This window comes from Stegostoma tigrinum, chromosome 20, assembly GCF_030684315.1.
Source record: "Stegostoma tigrinum isolate sSteTig4 chromosome 20, sSteTig4.hap1, whole genome shotgun sequence".
NCBI lineage: Eukaryota > Metazoa > Chordata > Chondrichthyes > Orectolobiformes > Stegostomatidae > Stegostoma > Stegostoma tigrinum.
In genome coordinates this window covers 14,361,892-14,382,276 of record NC_081373.1, presented here as the reverse complement: position 1 = coordinate 14,382,276, position 20,385 = coordinate 14,361,892, and the positions used below count along the sequence as shown (strand labels likewise).

Sequence of the window (20,385 nt, the reverse complement as noted above, 5' to 3'; positions counted from 1 at the left end):
TGTAGTATTAGTATTCTCTCTCAGTCCTGCATGAACTAAGTGTGGGACATTTCAGAGTACACTTCCTGGCGAGAACTGTATGTGTTAGATAGGGATAAAGCTCCTTCTATAATTGGTTAATAAAACACCCAAGTTACATACTGATTTATTTAAGGAAGCTCCTTCTGTCAACATCATCTGTCTTTCCTGTAGCAGAGCAGCATTTGTGTGACATCTCCTTTTCTCCTTTCGCAGCATAACTTCACTTTCACTCCTTTCTCTAGCTCTTGTTTAAATCTTTTCTCCAGCCCATTCTGTTTTTTTTCAACAGCATGGAGTGCCTAGCCCCCAATTCAATTAATACCATCCAATCACATTTCTTAGCTGACTTTTGTCACCTTCCTAAACTCATCTTTTCTTGATCCCAGAATCTCCTCCATATCGTCAAGTTGACAGCACAGTATTTGTAATTGGCTGCTCCAGAGTAGATACCCTAGCTGTCATATCGACGGAAAATGTGAGGAGAAATTCCAAAAGGACTTGGACAAGTTGGTGGAGTGGGCAAAGAGGTGGCAAATACAGCAAACTTTGTTTTAACCAGCACCTTATGAACTGGCACTCTCCTTAAACCAACAAAAATTATATACTGCACATACTACAAAATTGACAACATCATTCTGTTCAGTAATTATAATTTTTAATTTATTTACATTAATGTAAATTTACTTGTTCAATTGAATGGCCATTTGATTTATGCTATAATTAAAATATAACAGTGATGTTTGTACCCCGTACGTTACATTTATATTACTTGGTGTGTGTTTTTATTTTGATTATGTGGACCTCTTGATATTCTGGAATATTTGAACAGCTGGCACGTTCCTGGTTCCCATTGGTGCTGGTTAATAAAATGTTTGCTGTGGATTCTAATGCAAAGAAGTGTGAGATGATGCATTTTAGTAGGAGGAAACAACATAAGATAGGTGGTATCGTTATTAAGGGGTTGCAAGAGAAGAGGGACCTGGGTGTATATGTTCAAAATCACTGAAAGTGGCAGGATAGGTTGAGGGAGCAAAGTAAAATATACAGTGTCCTCGGCTTTATTAGTTGGAGCACAGAGTACAAGAGCAAGTCGGTGATGTTGACCTTGAATAAAGCGCTTGCTAGACCTCAGATGGAGTATTTTATATAGTTATGAGCATGATAGGGTAAAATCAGGTGATATTGGAGATGGTACAGATGTGATTTACAAGAATTGGTTTCAGGAATGAGCAACTCCATTTAACAATAAATTGAAGAACTTGGGACTGTTCTCCTTGGAAAGAAGAAAGCTAAGAGGAGATTTTTACAAGGTTTTCAAAATCATGTTCTATCTCGTTTGCATTCTGAGTGAAGCAACAGGCTGGAGCAGAGAGGAGTTTGGCCTTTGCTCTGCTCTGTTGCCCCGTACGGTGCTGTAGAGGAGTGTTCTGCTGTTGATTTGGGACAATGTTGTGTAGTTGGTTAACACACTGCTTCTCGTCATTGAGAAGAGTGGGCTGAAAGAATTGATATGGAGACATTGTTCCAGCATCTGAAATGAACAACAGTGTGCAAGGAAATGAGAAAAAAGCAGGAGATTGGCACTAGGTAGTGATGCTCATTTGAAGGGTTGGTATGGACGCTGTGGGCCAAATCGCCTCTCTTTTGCACTGTACAACTTCTGTGATTCTGTAATATCCTTGCTGTGAGCAGCTGTCCAACCCAGCTCACTGCTAGACGTAATATTGTCAAATCTTGTGCCCAACTACCCAAACACCTCCCCCAAGTCTCACTCTCAGGCCCCCAACTCATCTTTTCTCCAGCAATTTTACTCCCTCGTAACAGAGAGTCAGACAACCCACACCTTCAATATAGACTAATCGGGGGGGGGATGAGGTCAACTTTGTTTTACACACACATTGCTTTGTAACGATCTGAAATGTGTAATCCAAGAGAGCAGTGGGATGACTGTAGGAACTTTCAAAAGGGAATTGGAGAAATAATTCAAGGTGAGGAATTTGTAAGGGAAAGAGCTGAGAATTGCGACAAATTGATTAGCTTTCAGTGAGCCAACACAGTCATCTTGGACCAATGGCTTCTTCCTCTGCTGTAGGTTTGTATTCTGTTTACGGCTACATCCCTCAGTTTGTGCAATGTACTCAATCTTGATTCTTTTCCCTTCTCTCTCCTCTGCTAAACATGATGCCCTCTCATCTTCCCTTAGCCTTTTCCTTCAGACCAGTTCCCAACAGGGTTTGGCAATGTTTGTCATCTGAAGAGATTTTTTTTTCCAAATCAAATTGTCGAATGTAATAGTTTGAGAAAATTGGGACTGTTTTCCTTGGAGAAAAGAAAGTTGGGAGGAGATTTGGAATGCAATGCCTGAGAGTGTAATGGAGGCAGTTTCAGCTAAGACATTCCAAAGGGAATTAGAGGGTTAATTGAAAAGTAACAACGTTCACAGTTATAGGGAAAGGCAAGAAAAATGTATTAAGGGAGAAGCTTATTTTGAGAGCTCGCGCAGACATGATGGTCCGCATGAAGATCACCTGTACTGTCGTAATTCTGATTAAAAGCAGGTGGGTATCCATAGGTGAAAATTTTGGCAGTTCTACAAGTTGGCATTTTTTTAAATCTAATACTTGGCAAATTAACAAGTGTCTCTGGTAGAATAAATAATTCAAACATTAGTAATGAAAATAAATGTATTGAATTTATTTATCAATAGAAAATAAGTTATATTAAAATCAACCTAACACAGAATTGTCACCATTTTAACCTTTCTAAAACTAATTCTGTCAGTAAAGTTGTCTTTGTAATAAACTTGTACTTATGCATGTTGTAAGGGAAATTTTGCAGTTGTTGATTCTCATGATTAAAATACATTTGGCATAATTTATTGTTTCAGCTGTAGGAGCATATAGAAACAATATGATGGCAAGCGTAACACCTTAATTCAGAGAACAGGTTTTATCTACAACCATGTTGAGCTGTACTGTATCACTGAACAGGTGTTTCCTGGGCACAATGGCTGACTTTGTGAAAATGATTATTTCAAGCCTTAAAGTGCAACATAATGATTAGCCTTTTATCACCACAATAAAAACACGGCTGTCTTGCTTAATTTTGTTTAAGCTTTTGTCGTGTTACTGTGATCCAGATGGAAAAGGTTAGATTCTGCAAATTAAATATTAAAAAGTTACATATAAATCTGGAGTCACAGGTTATACAGCCTCACTCCAGGCCCCCTCTGAAGTACTGATCACTGATTGTGCCATCGCCAACCATCTCCTTGTCTCTGTATGTTTCTGCTCCCCATCAATCCCACTAGTGTAACCAAGATAATAAAATGTGAGGCTGGATGAACACAGCAGGCCCAGCAGCATCTCGGGAGCACAAAAGCTGACGTTTTGGGCCTAGACCCTTCATCAGAGAGGGGGATGGGGTGAGGGTTCTGGAATAAATAGGAAGAGAGGGGGAGGCGGACCGAAGATGGAGAGAAAAGAAGATAGGTGGAGAGAGTATAGGTGGGGAGGTAGGGAGGGGATAGGTCAGTCCAGGGAAGACAGACAGGTCAAGGAGGTGGGATGAGGTTAGTATGTAGGTGATGGAGGTGCGGCTTGGGGTGGGTGGAAGGGATGGGTGAGAGGAAGAACAGGTTAGGGAGGCAGAGACAGGTTGGACTGGTTTTGGGATGCAGTGGGTGGAGGGGAAGAGCTGGGCTGGTTGTGTGGTGCAGTGTGGGGAGGGGACGAACTGGGTTGGTTTAGGGATGCGGTGGGGGAAGGGGAGATTTTGTTGCTGGTGAAGTCCACATTGATACCATTAGGCTGCAGGGTTCCCAAGCGGAAAAAGAGTTGCTGTTCCTGCAACCTTCGGGTGGCATCAGTGTGGCACTGCAGGAGGCCCATGATGGACGTGTCATCTAAAGAATGGGAGGGGGAGTGGAAATGGTTTGCGACTGGGAGGTGCAGTTGTTTATTGCGAACCGAGCGGAGGTGTTCTGCAAACACCTCCGCTCGGTTCGCAATAAACAACTGCACCTCCCAGTCGCAAACCATTTCCACTCCCCCTCCCATTCTTTAGATGACACGTCCATCATGGGCCTCCTGCAGTGCCACACTGATGCCACCCGAAGGTTGCAGGAACAGCAACTCATATTCCGCTTGGGAACCCTGCAGCCTAATGGTATCAATGTGGACTTCACCAGCAACAAAATCTCCCCTTCCCCCACTGCATCCCTAAATCAGCCCAGTTCGTCCCCTCCCCCCACTGCACCACACAACCAGCCCAGCTCTTCCCCTCCACCCGCTGCATCCCAAAACCAGTCCAACCTGTCTCTGCCTCCCTAACCTGTTCTTCCTCTCACCCATCCCTTCCACCCACCCCAAGCCACACCTCCATCTCCTACCTACTAATCTCATCCCACCTCCTTGACCTGTCTGTCTTCCCTGGACTGACCTATCCCCTCCCTACCTCCCCCCAACATACTCTCTTCTCCACCTATCTTCTCCTCTATCTTCGGTCCGCCTCCCCCTCTCTCCCTATTTATTCCAGAACCATCACCCCATCCCCCTCTCTGATGAAGGGTCTAGGCCTGAAACGTCAGCTTTTGTGCTCCTGAGATGCTGCTGGGCCTGCTGTGTTCATCCAGCCTCACATTTTATTATCTTGGATTCTCCAGCATCTGCAGTTCCCATTACCACTAGTGTAACCCTTTGCTTTTGAGGGGAAAGCCCACCTAACTCCACGTACCAACTACATAGTAACTTCCTTCACCAGCTTTGTTTCCAACTGCCTGACTTCCCTCCTCTTGCCCTCATCATCTCCCGTCTCTGTTGGTGAATGTGGAACAGCTTTTACCCACTAGCCTGAGACCCGGGGTTTCAGTGCTTTGGGCATGTGACTGGTCTTTGCTGTCTATTAACAAATTTGGCTGGATCTTACCAAGCATCATTCTTTCCTATAGTTACTGTCTGAGGTATGACCAAAATAACCCACAACTAATTTTTATCTTGCTAAATTACATCTTCCCCTTTAGCCCCAAGTGCAGAAACATAATGGATTTATTTGTCTCAGTGATTGGAATGATCTTCATATGCGCCTCTGTCTTCACCTCTAATTCCTGCCCACTGGCTCCAAACTCCCCTCCTTGCACCTCTGTGGGTGCCCCTGCACTTCAAAGCCTGCAGTGGCTCGAGAAAGTAGTTCACCACCACATTCTCCAGGACACTTAGGGATGGACAATAAATGCTAGCTGAGCAGTGACACTCATGTCCGTAAGCAAAGTGGGGAAAAAACATCATCTGTAGTCTTGTGAATAAAAGTTAGAAATGTGCCTCACTCTCCTTCAAGTATGTTGGACAAGTCCTCATTTTAATGCTTCATCCAAAAGATGACAGCCTTGATGATACAGCACTCTTATTACTGCACTGAAGTGTCATCCTAGGTCATGGGGCTCAAGCTTATGGAATGGGACCTGAACCCACGACCTTTGGACTCATGTGAGAATGCTAGGTAGCGAAGGAAGGCTGAATGATGAAGAATGCCTCGTTGTAGTTTCACTGAATATTGGCTCTTTATTTTTCTCTATTCATTCTGCTGTGAGCCATGTGCCTTACCTGTGTGCACACTGATCTTGCTTTTGAATGGCGCTGGAGTTCTCTGGAAATATTTTGCCATGTTTGAACCACATATCTTTAGGGAATATTTACTATCAGTTTCAGCAAAGTCAACTTTTACTCACCATGAACTAAGGAAAAATGTGTTTATGAATAAAAAAAACAACTTGATAAAAAGAATATTCCCACTTATCAGCAATTTGCATTTTATCAGCATGCTTCATAAAGGGATGTGTAGTGTTGGTAGAGTTTGTAGAAAGGGAAAATGTTAAATTAAGTGGGGGGATGTTCATGTAGAACCCCGACAGTGCAGATAGAGGTCATTTAGATTATTGAGTCTGCACTGACTGTCTGAAGAGCATCCCGCCCAAACCGACCACTCCATAACTCTACACTTTTTTTTATTGGTGAGGGATGAGGGCATTGCTGGCTAGGCTGCATTTATTGCCCATCCCTAGTTGCCCAAAGGGCAGTTCAGAGTCAACCACATTTCTGTGGGTCTGGAGTCACATGTAGGCCGGACCAGGTAAGGATGTCAGTTTCCCTTCCTAAAGGACATTGGTGAACCAGATGGGTTTTTTCAACACTCGACAATGGATTCATGGTCATCATTAGACTCTTAATTCCAGATATTTTACTGACTTCAAATTTCACCATCTGCCATGGTAGAATTTAAACCTGGGTCCCCAGAACATTATCTGGGTCTCTGGATTAACAGTCCAGCAATAATACCACAAGGCCATCACCTCCCCAACAATATCATGGCTACTCTGTACATCTGTGGACACTATGGGGCAATTTAACATGGCCAGGTCAGTCCACGTCACCTCCACATCTTTGGCTTGGGGGAGGAAATCGGTCCATCTAGTGGAACCCTGTGGAGAGATTGTGAAACTTCCCACAGACAGTCATCCAAGGCTGGAATCGAACTTGGGTCCCTGGTGCTGTGTTGCGGCAGTACTAATCATTGAGCCACTGTGCCTTCCCACATGGAGCCAAAACCCCAGTATAGACTTGTTAGTCAGAATGGTTTTCTTCTGTGAAGTAAATACAGTGTGGTTTATTGTCACATGGCCAAAGAGAGAGGTTTTAAAGTAGGGAGAAAGATGTTTAAGTAGCATAACAAAGAACAGTGATATTGAACTACAGAAGGGTGAAAAAGTTTCAAGTAATGAAACAGTGGAGAGATTTGAAGGTGAAGCTGAGAATTTTGACGAGGGAATGACATCTTGTGGAGGTCGGTGTAAGTAAGAGATAAGTCTGTAAAAAGATTTGGTGAGGCACAAACTTCTCCTGAGAGCAGAACTTAAAGTGAAATAATTCCACAGCCTTGTGCGCCCCACACTTCTCTCACTCTCTCGCTCTCTACAGCCCTTCCAGATCTCAGTGTTCCTACAATGCTGGCTTCTTGCATACCCCCAATTCTAATCACTCCTACATTGGCAGCTGTATCTTTAATTGCCCGAGCCCTAACTCTGAAATCCCTTCTGTGAAACATTCTGCTTCTCTCTCTTCATGGTGCTCCTTTAAATTCACTTGACCCACTTTTTGGTTGATATAAAATCTTCTTGGATGGCTGTGTCAAATTTGCTGCATAATCATTTTTGTTTTGTGAAGTGCCTTGATGCATTTTATTATTAAGAGAGCTATATAAATGGAAGTTGCTTTAATGGTTGAATAAATAAATACTCCTGTTCAAGCCAAGGCAGAGCAGCAAGGGTTAAAAACACAGCCGCCAATAGGTTTAGGCAGCCTCCAACGTTGAGAATCTGCCACACAATAACACACCACTCCAGGTTAATGTTAAGGATTAGTTGAAGTACTTGATGATAAAGCTTGTCGGGGGATGCTTACAAGAGACTGTTGCTAAGGCCAGCTTAGCAGCTCTAAATGGTTGCTAAGGACAAAGTATCGAGGTGCAATGTAGTCATGCACAGTCATGTCCAAGGGGAGAATTGAACATTGACAAAGAAATTGTTACTCTACATAATCTTCTCTTTGGAAAGTGAGTGAGGAACGGGCCTACCCCAGTGTGTGGCTAGCTGTGATCAGAGGAGTGTAGTTAGTCACTGCTTGGCCTGTGCTGGGGCACTCCGTTAGATCTGGGAGCACCATGCTTCAACTAATAATCTCCTTTTGCAAACCATTCCCCCAGACAAAGGTGTTTACTTATTTTTTAACATTGCATTGGCCTTTTTTCTCTGCTCTGTTCAGGCTTTTGGTGTGGTCTCCATCTTAATAAAGTCTGGCCCTGCTGACACGTCAGGTCAGGCAAATGAAATAAGTGTCCATTTTCTTTTCTGCATCTGTGCAGTCGGATGGCTCTTTAGAATGTTTGTGAGTTCTCACCAACTTCATTCAGTGCTGTGTAGTAAGTGTATTTTCCCTCAAACACACTTGTGGCCGTGGGCAGAAATAAAGGATTGCTTTCTTTGAATGTTTTCAGCATGGGAGGGAGGTTTGCCTAAAGGCTGAAAGACAATGGATGATCACCAACTTCACTTTCCACACTCACTCCGCAGATGCTCATGAAACTGTTGGCATTTTTAAAAACTGCAGGTTAAATCTCAGCTGCGATATTTTATCCAGCGCTGGATGCACCATATTTAGAAAGAGTTTCAAAGCTCCTGAGAAGATGCAAAGGAGGTTGACTGGAACAGATCCAGGGATGAGGCATTTCTGTTATGTGAAGAAGCTTGTGTTTCTTTTTCTTACAACATAGGCGGTCGAGAGGAAATAGCATTTGGGTTTTCAAAATCGTAGGGGGCAGAGTGAGAAGCTGCTTCCATCAGCAGGAAGCTTGGTAACCACTGGTTAAAGATGGATATTAAGAACAAAGATGTCTTCCTTTTATACTGAGTAGTTGTGATCTGGAATATGCTGCCTGAGAGGGTGGTGGAAGCAAATTCAGTAGAAACTTTCAAAAAGGAATAGAATTAATACTTGACCAGGAAATATTTGCAGTGTTGTGGAGAAAGCAGGATGAATCGAGATGCTAATGCGGAATGGCCTCCTTCTGTGCTGTGCGATTCTATTACTTTTTACTCACTTTGTCTGCTACTACCTGAGCTCCCGTGGGTACCCAATGAATGTTCATTCCTGGGGTCAGCAGATTCAGCGTGTCAGCTGTTCATTGATCTCATACCTACCCTGACTCCATCCAGCATATCCATACTGAATGTTGATCAAGAGCAGAAAACCTGGCTGATTTAGAACATAGAACAGTACAGCACAGTACAGGCCATTTGGCCCATGATGTTGTGCTGAACCTTTACCCTAAACCTAAGGTCTATCTAACCTCCACCCCTACCTTATACTATCATCCATATGCCTATCTAATAGCCGCTTAAATGCCCCTAATGAGGCCGACTCCACAACCCTCTCTGACAATACATTCCATGCCTTGACCACTCTTTGAGTAAAGAACCTACCTCTGATGTCTCCCCTATATCTACCTCCACTCACTTTAAAACTATGTCCCCTCGTAACTGCTACCTCCATCCTAGGAAAATGTCTCTGGCTGTCCACTCTATCTATACCTCTGGTCATTTTGTATACCTCTATCAAACCACGTTTCATCCTTCATCATTCTAAAGAGAAAAGCCCTAGCTCTCTTGATCTTTCATCATTTGAACTTCCCTGCATTCCAGGAAACATCCTGGTAAATCTCCTCTGCACCTATTCCAATGCTTCCACAACTTTCCTGTAATGAGGTGACCAGAACTGAACACAATACTCCAGATGTGACCGAACCAGGCTTTTGTACAGCTGGAATATAACTTCATGGCTCTTGAACTCAATCCCTCTATTAATGAAAGCTAACACACCATACACCTTAACAACTCTATCCACCTGGGTGGCAGATTTCAGCGAACTGTGAACATGAACCCCAAGATCCCTCTGCAACTCCACACTGCCAAGAATCTTTCCGTTAACCCTGTATTCTGCCTTCAAGTTTGTCGTTCGAAAATGAATCACCTCACACTTTTTAGGGTTAAACTCCATCTGCCACTTCTCAGCCCAACTCTGCATCCTATCAATGTCCCTTTGTAACCTAGAACAGCCCTCTGCACTGTCCACAACACGACCCACCTTCGTATCGTCCACTAATTTATTAATCCTTCCACCCTTCCACTCCTACATCCAAATCATTTACAAAAATCACAAACAGAAGAGGACCCAGAACAGATCCTTGTGGTACACCACTCGTAACTGAGTACTGTGTTGAACATTTTCCATCCGCTACCACTCTTTGTCTTCTAAGGGTCAGCCAATTCTGAATCCAATCTGCTACATTTGCCCTATCTCGTGCCTCCTTACCTTCTGCATGATTCTACCATGGGGAACCTTATCAAACGCCTTACTTAAATCCGTGTAAACCACATCCACTGCTCTACCTTCATCCACGTGTTTGGTCACCTCTTCAAAGCATTCAATAAGGTTTGTGAGGCATGATCTACCCCTCACAAATCCATGCTATCACAAATCAAACTGTGCCTTTGTAAGTGATCATAAATCCAAATCATTTCAAGTGATCATTTCTTCCAAATACTCCTCTCTCTCTTGCTCTCTCACTCCAACCCCAGTTTGGGGAAACTGAGACCAGTTTTAGCACCTCTACATCAGTAATGCTCAGTGACCAGAACAGTGAGCTCTTTGCTGAAGTGAGTCCTGTGTGCAAGTTGCAGTCCAGAGACATGAATACTCAATAGACACTGTCAATCCCAGCACACTCCTGAGACCTGCGGAGTCAGAGGGAAAAAATCAGAATTAACATTTCAGGTCCACTGACCCATCTTCAGAACACTTCATGAGGAAGGGTCACCAGACCTGAATCGTTATCTCTGATTTTTCTTCACAGATGCTGCCAGACCTGCTGAGCTTTTCCAGCAACTTCTGTTTTTGTTCCTGATTCACTGCATCCGCAGTTCTTTTGGTTTTTACGCAGTCAGACGTACTGCCTTTCAGATGAGCTGTGAAACTGAGACCCCATCTACCTTCTTTGGTAGGAGTAACAGACTCCATGGTACTGCTTTGAAAAAGGGGAGTGTATTTTCAGTGATCTGGCCAATATTTTACCCCTCAATTTTAAAAACAAAAATCACGAGGATCAAAAATTGCTGACAATATTCAGGAAAACACAAAGTGCCTACAGTGAGAAAAATAAAGTTAAAATTTCAGGCCACTGTCAGAACCACTAAAACAGATTATTCTGTCATTATCACATACCTACAAAATCATGAGGGGTATAGACAGGGTGGATAGCAAAAAGCTTTTTCCCAGAGTGAGGGACTCAATTACGAGGGGTCATGAGTTCAAAGTGAGAGGAGGAAAGTTTAAGGGAGATATGCACGGGAAGTTCTTTACACAGAGGGTGGTGGGCGCCTGGAACGCGTTGCCAGCGGAGGTGGTAGACGCAGACATGTTAGCGTCTTTTAAGATATATTTGGACAGGTACATGGATGGGCAAGGAGCAAATGGACACAGACCGTTAGAAAATAGATGACAGGTTAGACAGAGGATCTTGATCGGTGCAGGCTTGGAGGGCCGAAGGGCCTGTCCCTGTGCTGTAGGTTTCTTTGTTACTTTGTTTGTCTAATACCTGTTTGTGAGACTGTCTGTCGGACAGTTAGCTATGGCATTTCCTCTAGTGTTACTGCGATGACTACCCTTCCATGTGTTAATTGGCTATAAAATGCTTTAGGAGATGCAAGATGCTGTATAAATGCAATTTCTTTCTTCATTTGTAAGCAGTTGGCAATTGTAAGATCTGTTTCCTAGCTCATAATTGATACTGTGTTTGTATTCTGTTCTAGTGGTCAACTTGAGAGCTGTCTGGGGTCTGATTTCCGCAGGGGAGCAGGGGTCTTAGATATCCTGTACGAAACTCCCTCAGTGGTGCTGACCTGTGGATATGACACCTACATCAGACAGTGGGATATGCGAGCCAGCATTAGGTAAGCAAATTTTTGTTTCTCCGACCAAACTCTCAATCCTGCCCTTGCCATAGGTGTTTGTTGAAGGTCGCACTTCACAGCTACTGAACCAGACACCTTCCTGTTCTGAGTGGTCAAACTCTATGCATGAGTCAAAAAATGTCAAGCTGGAAAAGCACCGCTGTCTAGACAGCATCCAAGAAGCAGGAAAGTCAGTGTTTCAGAGAACAAAAAACAGTTACAGCACGGGAACAGGCCCTTCGGCCCTCAAAGCCTGTGCCAAAATTTGCATCGGAACCCTTCTTCAGGACTGGGGAGAGGGACAGAAGTCCAGAAGTAAATAAAGGGAGGGGTGTGGGGCTGGAGGAGGGGGGAGAGTAGGTGAAATGGAGATAGATGGATGCAGGTAGTGGACTGTTGTGATTCGTAAGTGGGAAGGGTGGAGCAGATAGGTGAGTCAGAAGGTGGACAGGTTGCGGGGAGGAGAGATTTTGAAGCTGGCAGAGTCAATATTCAGGCCATTGGGCTGTAAGCTCTCAAGGCGAAATATGAGGTTTTGTTCCTCTAGTTTGTGTTTGGCCTCACACTGACAGTGGAGGAGGCCAGGGACAGACATGTCACCAGGGGAATGGGAGTGGTAGGTGGAGCTAAAGTGGATAGTAACCAGAAGGTCAGGCTGGTTGGAGCGTGCAGAGTAGAGATGTTCTGAAAAATGGTCCTTGAGTCTGTGTTTGGTCTCCCCGATATAGAGGACACCACATTAGGAAGCAACACATACAGTAGATGAGGTTAGATAAGTGCAGGTGATTCTCTGCTGGATTTGGAAGCATTGTTTTGAGCCTTGGACAGAGGTAAGAGGGGAGGTTTGGGGGCAAATGTTGCACCTCCTGCAGTTGCAGGAAAAAAAGCCTGGTGTGGTGGAGGTGTTGGTGGGGAATGTCGAGCTGATGAAGGATTCATGTAGTGGACAGTGCCAGTGGAAAGCTTACAGGAGTGGGGAAGCAAATATCTTTTTAGTGGTGGGATCTGATTGGTGGAAATGTCAGAGGATGACGCGTTTGTATTTGAAGGCTTGTGGGATGATATGTGAACCCACCACGAGCAAAATATTTCCCTCCCTACCCCTGTCCGCTTTCCACAGGGACCGTTCACTCTGTGATTCCTTCGTCAGCTTCACACTCCACACCAACCCCTCCGGCACACCTGGTACATTTCCCTGCAGAGGTGCTACACCTCATATTTCGCCTCGGGGTCTCACAGCCCAATGGCCTGAATACTGAATTCACCAGCTTTAAAATCTCTTGCCCCCGCCGCCCCCCAACCTGTCCACCTTCTGACTCACCTATCTGCTCCACCCTTCCCACTGACCAACTACAGTAGCCCCCTATCTTCATCACACCTACCCTCACCCCAGTCCCACCCCACTCCCTCTATTTACTTCTGGGCTTCCCTCCCCTCCACAGTCCTTAAGAAAGATTCCAACCCAAAACGTTGACTTTTCAGCTTCTTGGTTGTCTTCCTGCAGTGCTTTTCCAGCCTCTCATGTTTTGACTCTAGCTTCCAGCATCTGCAGCCCTTTCTGTCTTCAAACACTGTGCATGAACACTTAAGATAGACAAGCTAATCTCCATTGGGGTGAGTCACAGCCAAATGCAAACCTTCCCTTCACCTGATGAAAAGGGAAACAAACAGATATGCGAGATAACGGTTATGGGAATCGAGCGGGAAAATGGGATTGTGAACCAAGGTTTGTGATCTTGTTGAGTGAAGCAGGTACAAGTGGCTGTGTGGCTTACTCCTGTTCACCTTTTCTATGTTCTCCAGCTGCTTCCAGCTCCCTTTCTTCTGTAACCTCCTCCAACGCTAAAACTCTCTCCATTCTGGGCTCCTCCAGTTCTGACTTCACTTAATCTCATGGTGGTGATTGTATTTTCAGCTGCCTGGACCCAAAAACCCAGAAGTTCCTCTCTAAAGCTCTCTGCCTGTCTCTCCTCTTTTTAAGATGAACTTTAAAGCATTTTCTGAACTTTGAACCATCCATCCTGATATCTCCTTATGTGACTCTGTCAGTTTTTGCGGGATCACGCTCTTGTGATGTGCCTCAGGACATTTTTCGATGTTGAAGTAGCAATTTAAATACCGGTTGTTGTTCATGTATATTCATTCTGTCTGAAAACTGCTACCTCAACACAGCATAGGCTCTGACTGTGAAGTGGTCTGTCTCAGCTTTATGCAGCCTTTAATGTCTGGGTCATCTGTAAAGTGGGTTTTGTTCTTACACAAATCTCTGCAATTTACAGAGGAGGGGGCATCATGATTCAAGTGTGTTCAGGACCTGTTCTGTTTTGGTTCTCCATGTCCACATGCCTATGCTTGCACACTCAGCATGAGTTACTGAAAAGCAGTCCTCACTGGTTTGAGTGTTCTCGCCTCATTTGGACCCTGTGCATTACCCCTTCTTCCCGAGATTGAACCCCTCAGCAGTCTGGATGTTTGGAGTCTTTGACGCTTGCTGACTGCTGCAGTTGCGAATGTTGACCGTTTGTTTACTACATTCAAAAATATGTCATCTCTTTCCCCAATTCTCTCTTTATTGCAAATTTACTGACTGGGAGGGTTGAAGAAATGAGCCTGTTCAACCATTGTCAAACTGGGCAAATGCATGACAGATGAATTGTATAAAAGTGAGGTTATCCACTGCACTAACAGAGGCAGGAAGTAGATTATTATCTGAACAGCAATAAGTTGGGGGTATAGTGCAGTGAGAGCTGGCTGTGCTTGTACACCAATCACTGAAAGTAAGCAATTAGGTGCAGCAGGTGGTGAAGAAGACAAATGGTAATTTGGCCTACCTAGCGAGAGGGCTTGAGTACAGGAGCAGGAATGTCTTGTTGCATTTGTACAGGGCCCTTGAGAGATCACAACTGGAGTTTCACATGCAGTTTTGGCCTCAGCTCAGGAAGGATGTTCTGGCTATGGAGGGTGAGTGCTTTGAAGGTTTACTAGACTGATTCCAAGGATGGCAGAAGTGACGTATGAAGGTAGACTGGACCAGCTCGGAATATATTCACTGGTGTTTAAAAGAACGAGGGTGGACCTCGTAGAAGCCTATAAAATTCTAACAGGTCTAGACAGTATATATGGAGGAAGGATCGTCCCAGTGACTGTGGAGTCCGGAACCAGGATCACAGTCTAAGGACACAGGATAAGCCATTTAGGACTGAGATGGGGAGAAATTTCTTCACCCAGAGAGTGGTGAACCTGCGGAATTCTCTACCACAGAAAACAGTTGAGGCAAAAATATTAATTTTCATGAACGGGTTAGACATAAGTCTTAGGGCTAAAGGGATCAAAAGGTATAGAGTGAAAACAGGATCAGGACGATCAGCCATGATCATGTTGAGTGGCAGAGCAGGCTCGAGGGGCCAAATGGCCTATTCCTGCTTCTGTTTTCTACGCTTCTATCTTCTAATAAGTGCAAGAGCACCACATTACGAGCCTTACTAGGAATTTTAAATTGATTGTTAGTGCAATTCCTGGGACACACTTTGGTTAAAGGCTACCCAGATCAGAGCATTACTCAGTGCATATTACACAAATGTATGAATTAGCCTCAGGCCTCTACTTTCATTCCTGAAAAGTGCTCAGTCTGCCCCAGATAACCCAGGTGTTTCAAAACATTACAGCAGCAGATGAAGCTAGCAGTTTCACAATTCCACCATTCAGTAGCAGTCCGAGTGGTATTCCCCATTGAGAAGTTGCTGCTATCAAGCCAAGATGATGTTCTACTGACTGTGGTTTATATTTGTGCTATTGTGAAGCTGTTCCTTTCAAACACTTAGCCTTTACTATCTAAAGGAGAAAGGCAGCAGATGCATGAAAAAATCACAAGTTCATTGCCAAGCCACTCACCATTCCAACTTAGAACTATATCACTATTCCTTCATTGATGTTGGTTCAAAATCCGGGAATTTTCTCCCTAACAACACCTGTTGCTCTACATTCCTGAGGACTGCAGAAGCTTAAAAGTGGCAGTTCATTACCATCTTTTTGTAGTCAGTTAGGATTTGGAGCGTACTTCTGTGTTGCCAACAACACACTCATTTGTAATATGCCAAAATTATAAACTGTGCTCAGTTTCCAAGTCCCACATAAAGGAAAGAAGTCCTGGTACAACAGAATTTTATCGATGCTGGCTGCACTGTCAGCTATGATTACATTTTCAGGCCCTGGAGCAAGGTTTGAATTTAGAAGCCTCTAACCCTGATAGCAGACTGCTCTCACGGTCCAAACTAACGAGCCCTGAGAGACGGTCCTAAGGAATTGGCACTTTCGTAAGGAATATGTCTGAATTGGAGCTGGAGAATATTATTAAGTAAGACTGTAAATTTGGAAGAATTATTTTCTGAATTGATATGTTACACCAAAGGGAGAGAAAATATGAGCAGAGTCTGATGGCAGAACAAAGCCAGATGATAGTGCAGAGGTACGAGCTCACCTGAACACCCTATAGTTCAAGAGATAATGGGAACTGCAGATGCTGGAGAATCCAAGATAATAAAATGTGAGGCTGGATGAACACAGCAGGCCAAGCAGCATCTCAGGAGCGCAAAAGCTGACGTTTCGGGCCTAGACCCTTCGCCCGAAACGTCAGCTTTTGCGCTCCTGAGATGCTGCTTGGCCTGCTGTGTTCATCCAGCCTCACATTTTATTACCCTATAGTTCAACTCCGGTTTAAATGTAACATGTCTGTCCTGTGGGATACTGTTGCCATCTTGTGGCAATAAAAGTTAATGCAACAGCTGGAAATGCACATTCATTATTGTGAAAATTGTACAGATTCAGTACGGTATCATACAGCACGGAAACAGGCCCTTCGGTCCAAGTCATCCATGCTGATCAAGTTTCCTAAAATAAACAAGTCTCATTTGCTTGTGTTTGGCCCATATCCCACTAAATCTTTTCTATCCACCTGGCTTTCAAAATGTCTTTTACTCGCTTCTACCATAGAGTTATAGATTTGCACAGCACAGAAACAGAACCTTTGGACCAACTCATCTGCACTGACCAGATGTCCCAGCCTGACCTTGTCCCATTTACCAGGATTTGGCCCGTACCTCTCCAAACCCTATCTATTCATTTGCCCATCCTGATGCCTTTTAAATGTTGTAATTGTACCCACTTCCACCATTTCCTCTGGCAGCTTATTCTGTTCACACCTCTGCATGAAAAAGTTGCCCCTCAGTCCCTTTGTAAATCTTTCCTGTCTCACCTTAAATCTGTGCCCTTTAGTTTTGGACTCCCCCACCATAGGAAAAAGACCCTATTCACCCTATTCAATGCTTGTAATGATTTTATAAACTTCCATGAGATCACCACTAGCCTCCGATGTTCCAGGCAAAATAGCCCCAGCCTTTTCCACCTCTGCCTATAGCTCAAACCGTCCAGTCCAGCAAGATCCTTGTAAATCTTTTCTGCACTGTCTCAAGTTTAATAATATCCTTCCTACAGAAAGGCACCCAAAATTGTGAGCAGTACTCCAAATGTGGCCTCACCAATGTCTTGTACAGTTGTAATATGGCATCCCAACTCCGTACTCACTGCTCTGACTGATGAAGGCAAGCGAACCAGATGTCGCCTTCACCACCATGACACCACTTTCAAGGAACTAAGTACCATTCACCCCTAGGTCTTTCTGTTTGAAAACATTCCTCAGAGCCTGACCATTAACTAACTGTGGAATTCCTGCCCTGGTTTGTCTTACCAAAATGCGACACCTTGCATTTATTTAAATTAGACAGCATCTGCCACTCCTCAACCAACTGGCACAGTTGATCAAGATCCCGTTGTAATCTTAGGTAACCTTCTTCATTGTAATTTTGGTGTTATCCACAAATTTGCTAAAAATCCTTCCTTAGTTCTCAGCTAAATCATTTAGAGAAATGATGAACAGTCGACCCAGCACTCATCCTTGTGGCACACTGTTGGTCTCAGGCCTCCAGTCTGAACAACTCCCTACCACCACCTTCCAACTCCACCATCAAGCTAATTTTGTATTCAATTGGCTAGCTCTTCTTGGATCCCATGTGACCTAACCTTACTAACCAGTCTACCATGTAGAACCTTGTGGAACGCAATGCTGAAGTCCATATAGATAACATCTACCATTTTGCCTTCATCTATCTTCTTGGCCACTTCTTTAAAAAATTAAATAAAATTGTGAGGCACAGTTTCCCACAAACACAGCCACGCTGACTATCCCTAATCAGTCCTTGCCTTTCCAAATACATGCAGATCCTGTCTCTCAGAATCTCCTCCAACAACTTACCCACTGCTGACATTATACAAATGTGCTTGAAGTATTTCGGTATGTTCACCAGATTAGCAAATATTGGTTGTGAGGTAATGGAAAACACTGAGAGCATGTTACAGGTTAGATACAGAGTAAATCACCCTCTACACTGTCTCCAGCATATACTCCCAAAACAGATACAGCACTGGAGTAGACACAGGTTAAGGGTTCCTCTGAATCTAACTGTCTCCGTTCAAAGTTGCCAGGACAGAAACAGCCCGGGGTTAGATATAGTGTAAAGCTCTGTCCACAGTGCCTTATCGAACACTCCCAGCACAGGGTTAAATAAAGAGTAAAGCTTTCTCTATCCTTTTGAACTAAAAGTTAACTCTATTCTTGTACTGAAAGTAAACTGTAAGTAAAGCATCCTCAACTTGTCGTCATCGAACATTCCTAGGACAGGTACAGCACAGGGCTAGATACAGAGTAAAGCTGTTTCCACAATGACCCCATCAAATACTCCCAAGGCAGGAGCAGCATGAGATTAGGTGCAACAAAGTTTGTGACTGTACATCACTTTTAATCTATTAGGAACGATTATCAATGTAAAATTGATACTGAGCCACAGGAGACATAAGTCCAGGTGATCGAGTGTTTATTGAGTTGAATTTGAAAGACTATCTGAAAGGAGAAGAGAATCAGAGAGGTTTGTGGATGGAATTCAGAGCTTACGGCCCAGGCGCTGAAATCATGTTTACCACTGATTGGGCAATGGGGATTGTGATGATGAAAGAGGACCTAGTACAGGAGTAGAGAAATCTTGACAGTATGCAGAGCTGGGAGGCATTGCAGAGATAGAGACGGTTGATGACATGGAGGATCCAGTGTAGTGTTCCTTACTACCCAACTTATTTCAAATCTCTGACAAAACACAGACCAAGCTTGAACCAGAGTCTTTCTGCCTGTTTAGATAGCTATGATGAAGTGATGTTCTGTATTGGCTCCCTACTCCTTTCCACTGCATAGTAAAAGCTGGAATTTGCCCATATTGAACAGGTCAGAAGCATCGCATTCTGTGACAAATGACTCACCTCTTGATTTTGCAAAGTCACTCCACCATCATGTGAAATGAGGAAATACTCTTTGTTTGCTTGGATGAATTCACCTCCAACAACACTAAAGGAACTGATTGTCAATCAGTTCAAAGTATTCCAGAGTAGATAGGAAAACATTGTTCCCATTCAAAAGAGAAAAAGAATGAGAGCGTGTGGATTTAAAGTGATGTGAAAGTGCAGCATAGAGTCATACAGCATGAGAACAGACCCTTTGATCCAACATGTCCATGCCAATCAAGTTTCCCAAGCCAAACTAATCCCACTTGTCTGCACTTGGCTCATACCCCTCTAAATTTTTACTGCTCACGTACATGTCCAACTGAATTTTAATGGTTATAACAGTACCTGTATCCACCACTTCCTCTGGCAGTCCATTCCACATCCAAACCACTCTGTGAAAAAGTTGCCCCTCAGGTCCGTTTTAAATCTTTCTTCTTGCAGCTTAAAAATATGCCCCTTTGGTTTTGAACACCCCAGCCTCCAGGGAAAAGACCTTTCCTATTCACCTTATCTATACCCCTCATAGAATCGCACACTTCATTCCGACCAGTCCACACCAAACATAATCACAAACTAACTGGTCCTACCTGTCTCCTCCTGGAGTATATCCCTCCAAAGTTTTCTTGTTCATGTACTTATCCAAATGTCTTTTAGAAGTTGTAATTGTATCCACATCCACCACTTCCTCCGGAAGTTCATTCCACACGCGAACCATCCTCTTGTGTAAAAGGATTTGCCTTACGTGTCATTTTAAAATCTTTCTCTTCTCACTTTAAAAATATGCCCCCTGTTGTTGAAATCCCCCATCCTAGGGTTAAGACAACTGCCATTTACTCTTTCTATACTCCTCATTATTTTATAAACTCCTATAAGCTCACCTGTCAATCTTGTATGCTCCAGCCTGTCCTTACAACTCAAGCCCTCCAGTCCCGTTAACATCCTGGTAAATATTTTCTGAAATGCTCTCCAGTTTAATAATTTCCTTCCAATAGCAGAGCACCCAGAACTGTACACAGTACTCCAAAGGTGCCCTCACAAATGTCTTGTACAACCTCAACATGATGTCCCAACTCCTAAAGTCATTGGTATAAGCAATGAAGGTAAGTGTGATAAATGCCTTCTTAAACATCCTGTCTAACTGTGATTCAGCTTTCAAAACACTATGTACCTGAACCCCTAGGTTCCTCTGACAACACTATCCAGGGCCTGCCATTAACTGCATAAGTCCTGCCCTGTGTTCATTTTACCAGAATGCAATACCTAACATTTATCCAAATTAAACCATCTGCTACTCCTCAGCCCATTGGCCCAATTGATCCCTTTGTAATATCAGATAACCACCTACACTGTTGATTTTGGTGTCATCCACAAACTTACTTAACATGCCTCCTAAATTCTCATCCAAATCGTTTATTTAAATG

General features: G+C 43.7%; 1 protein-coding gene across 3 annotated transcripts in view; it reads left to right on the top strand.

Moving 5' to 3' along the window:
• fbxw4 (F-box and WD repeat domain containing 4) overlaps positions 1-20,385 on the top strand; it is a 136,074-nt gene that overhangs the window by 107,887 nt on the left and 7,802 nt on the right. For all 3 annotated transcript variants that reach the window (XM_048551139.1, XM_048551140.1, XM_048551138.1), the window contains one exon: positions 11,438-11,578. In XM_048551139.1, coding sequence (XP_048407096.1) covers positions 11,438-11,578 — 141 coding nt within the window. The remainder of the gene's footprint in view (positions 1-11,437; positions 11,579-20,385) is intronic.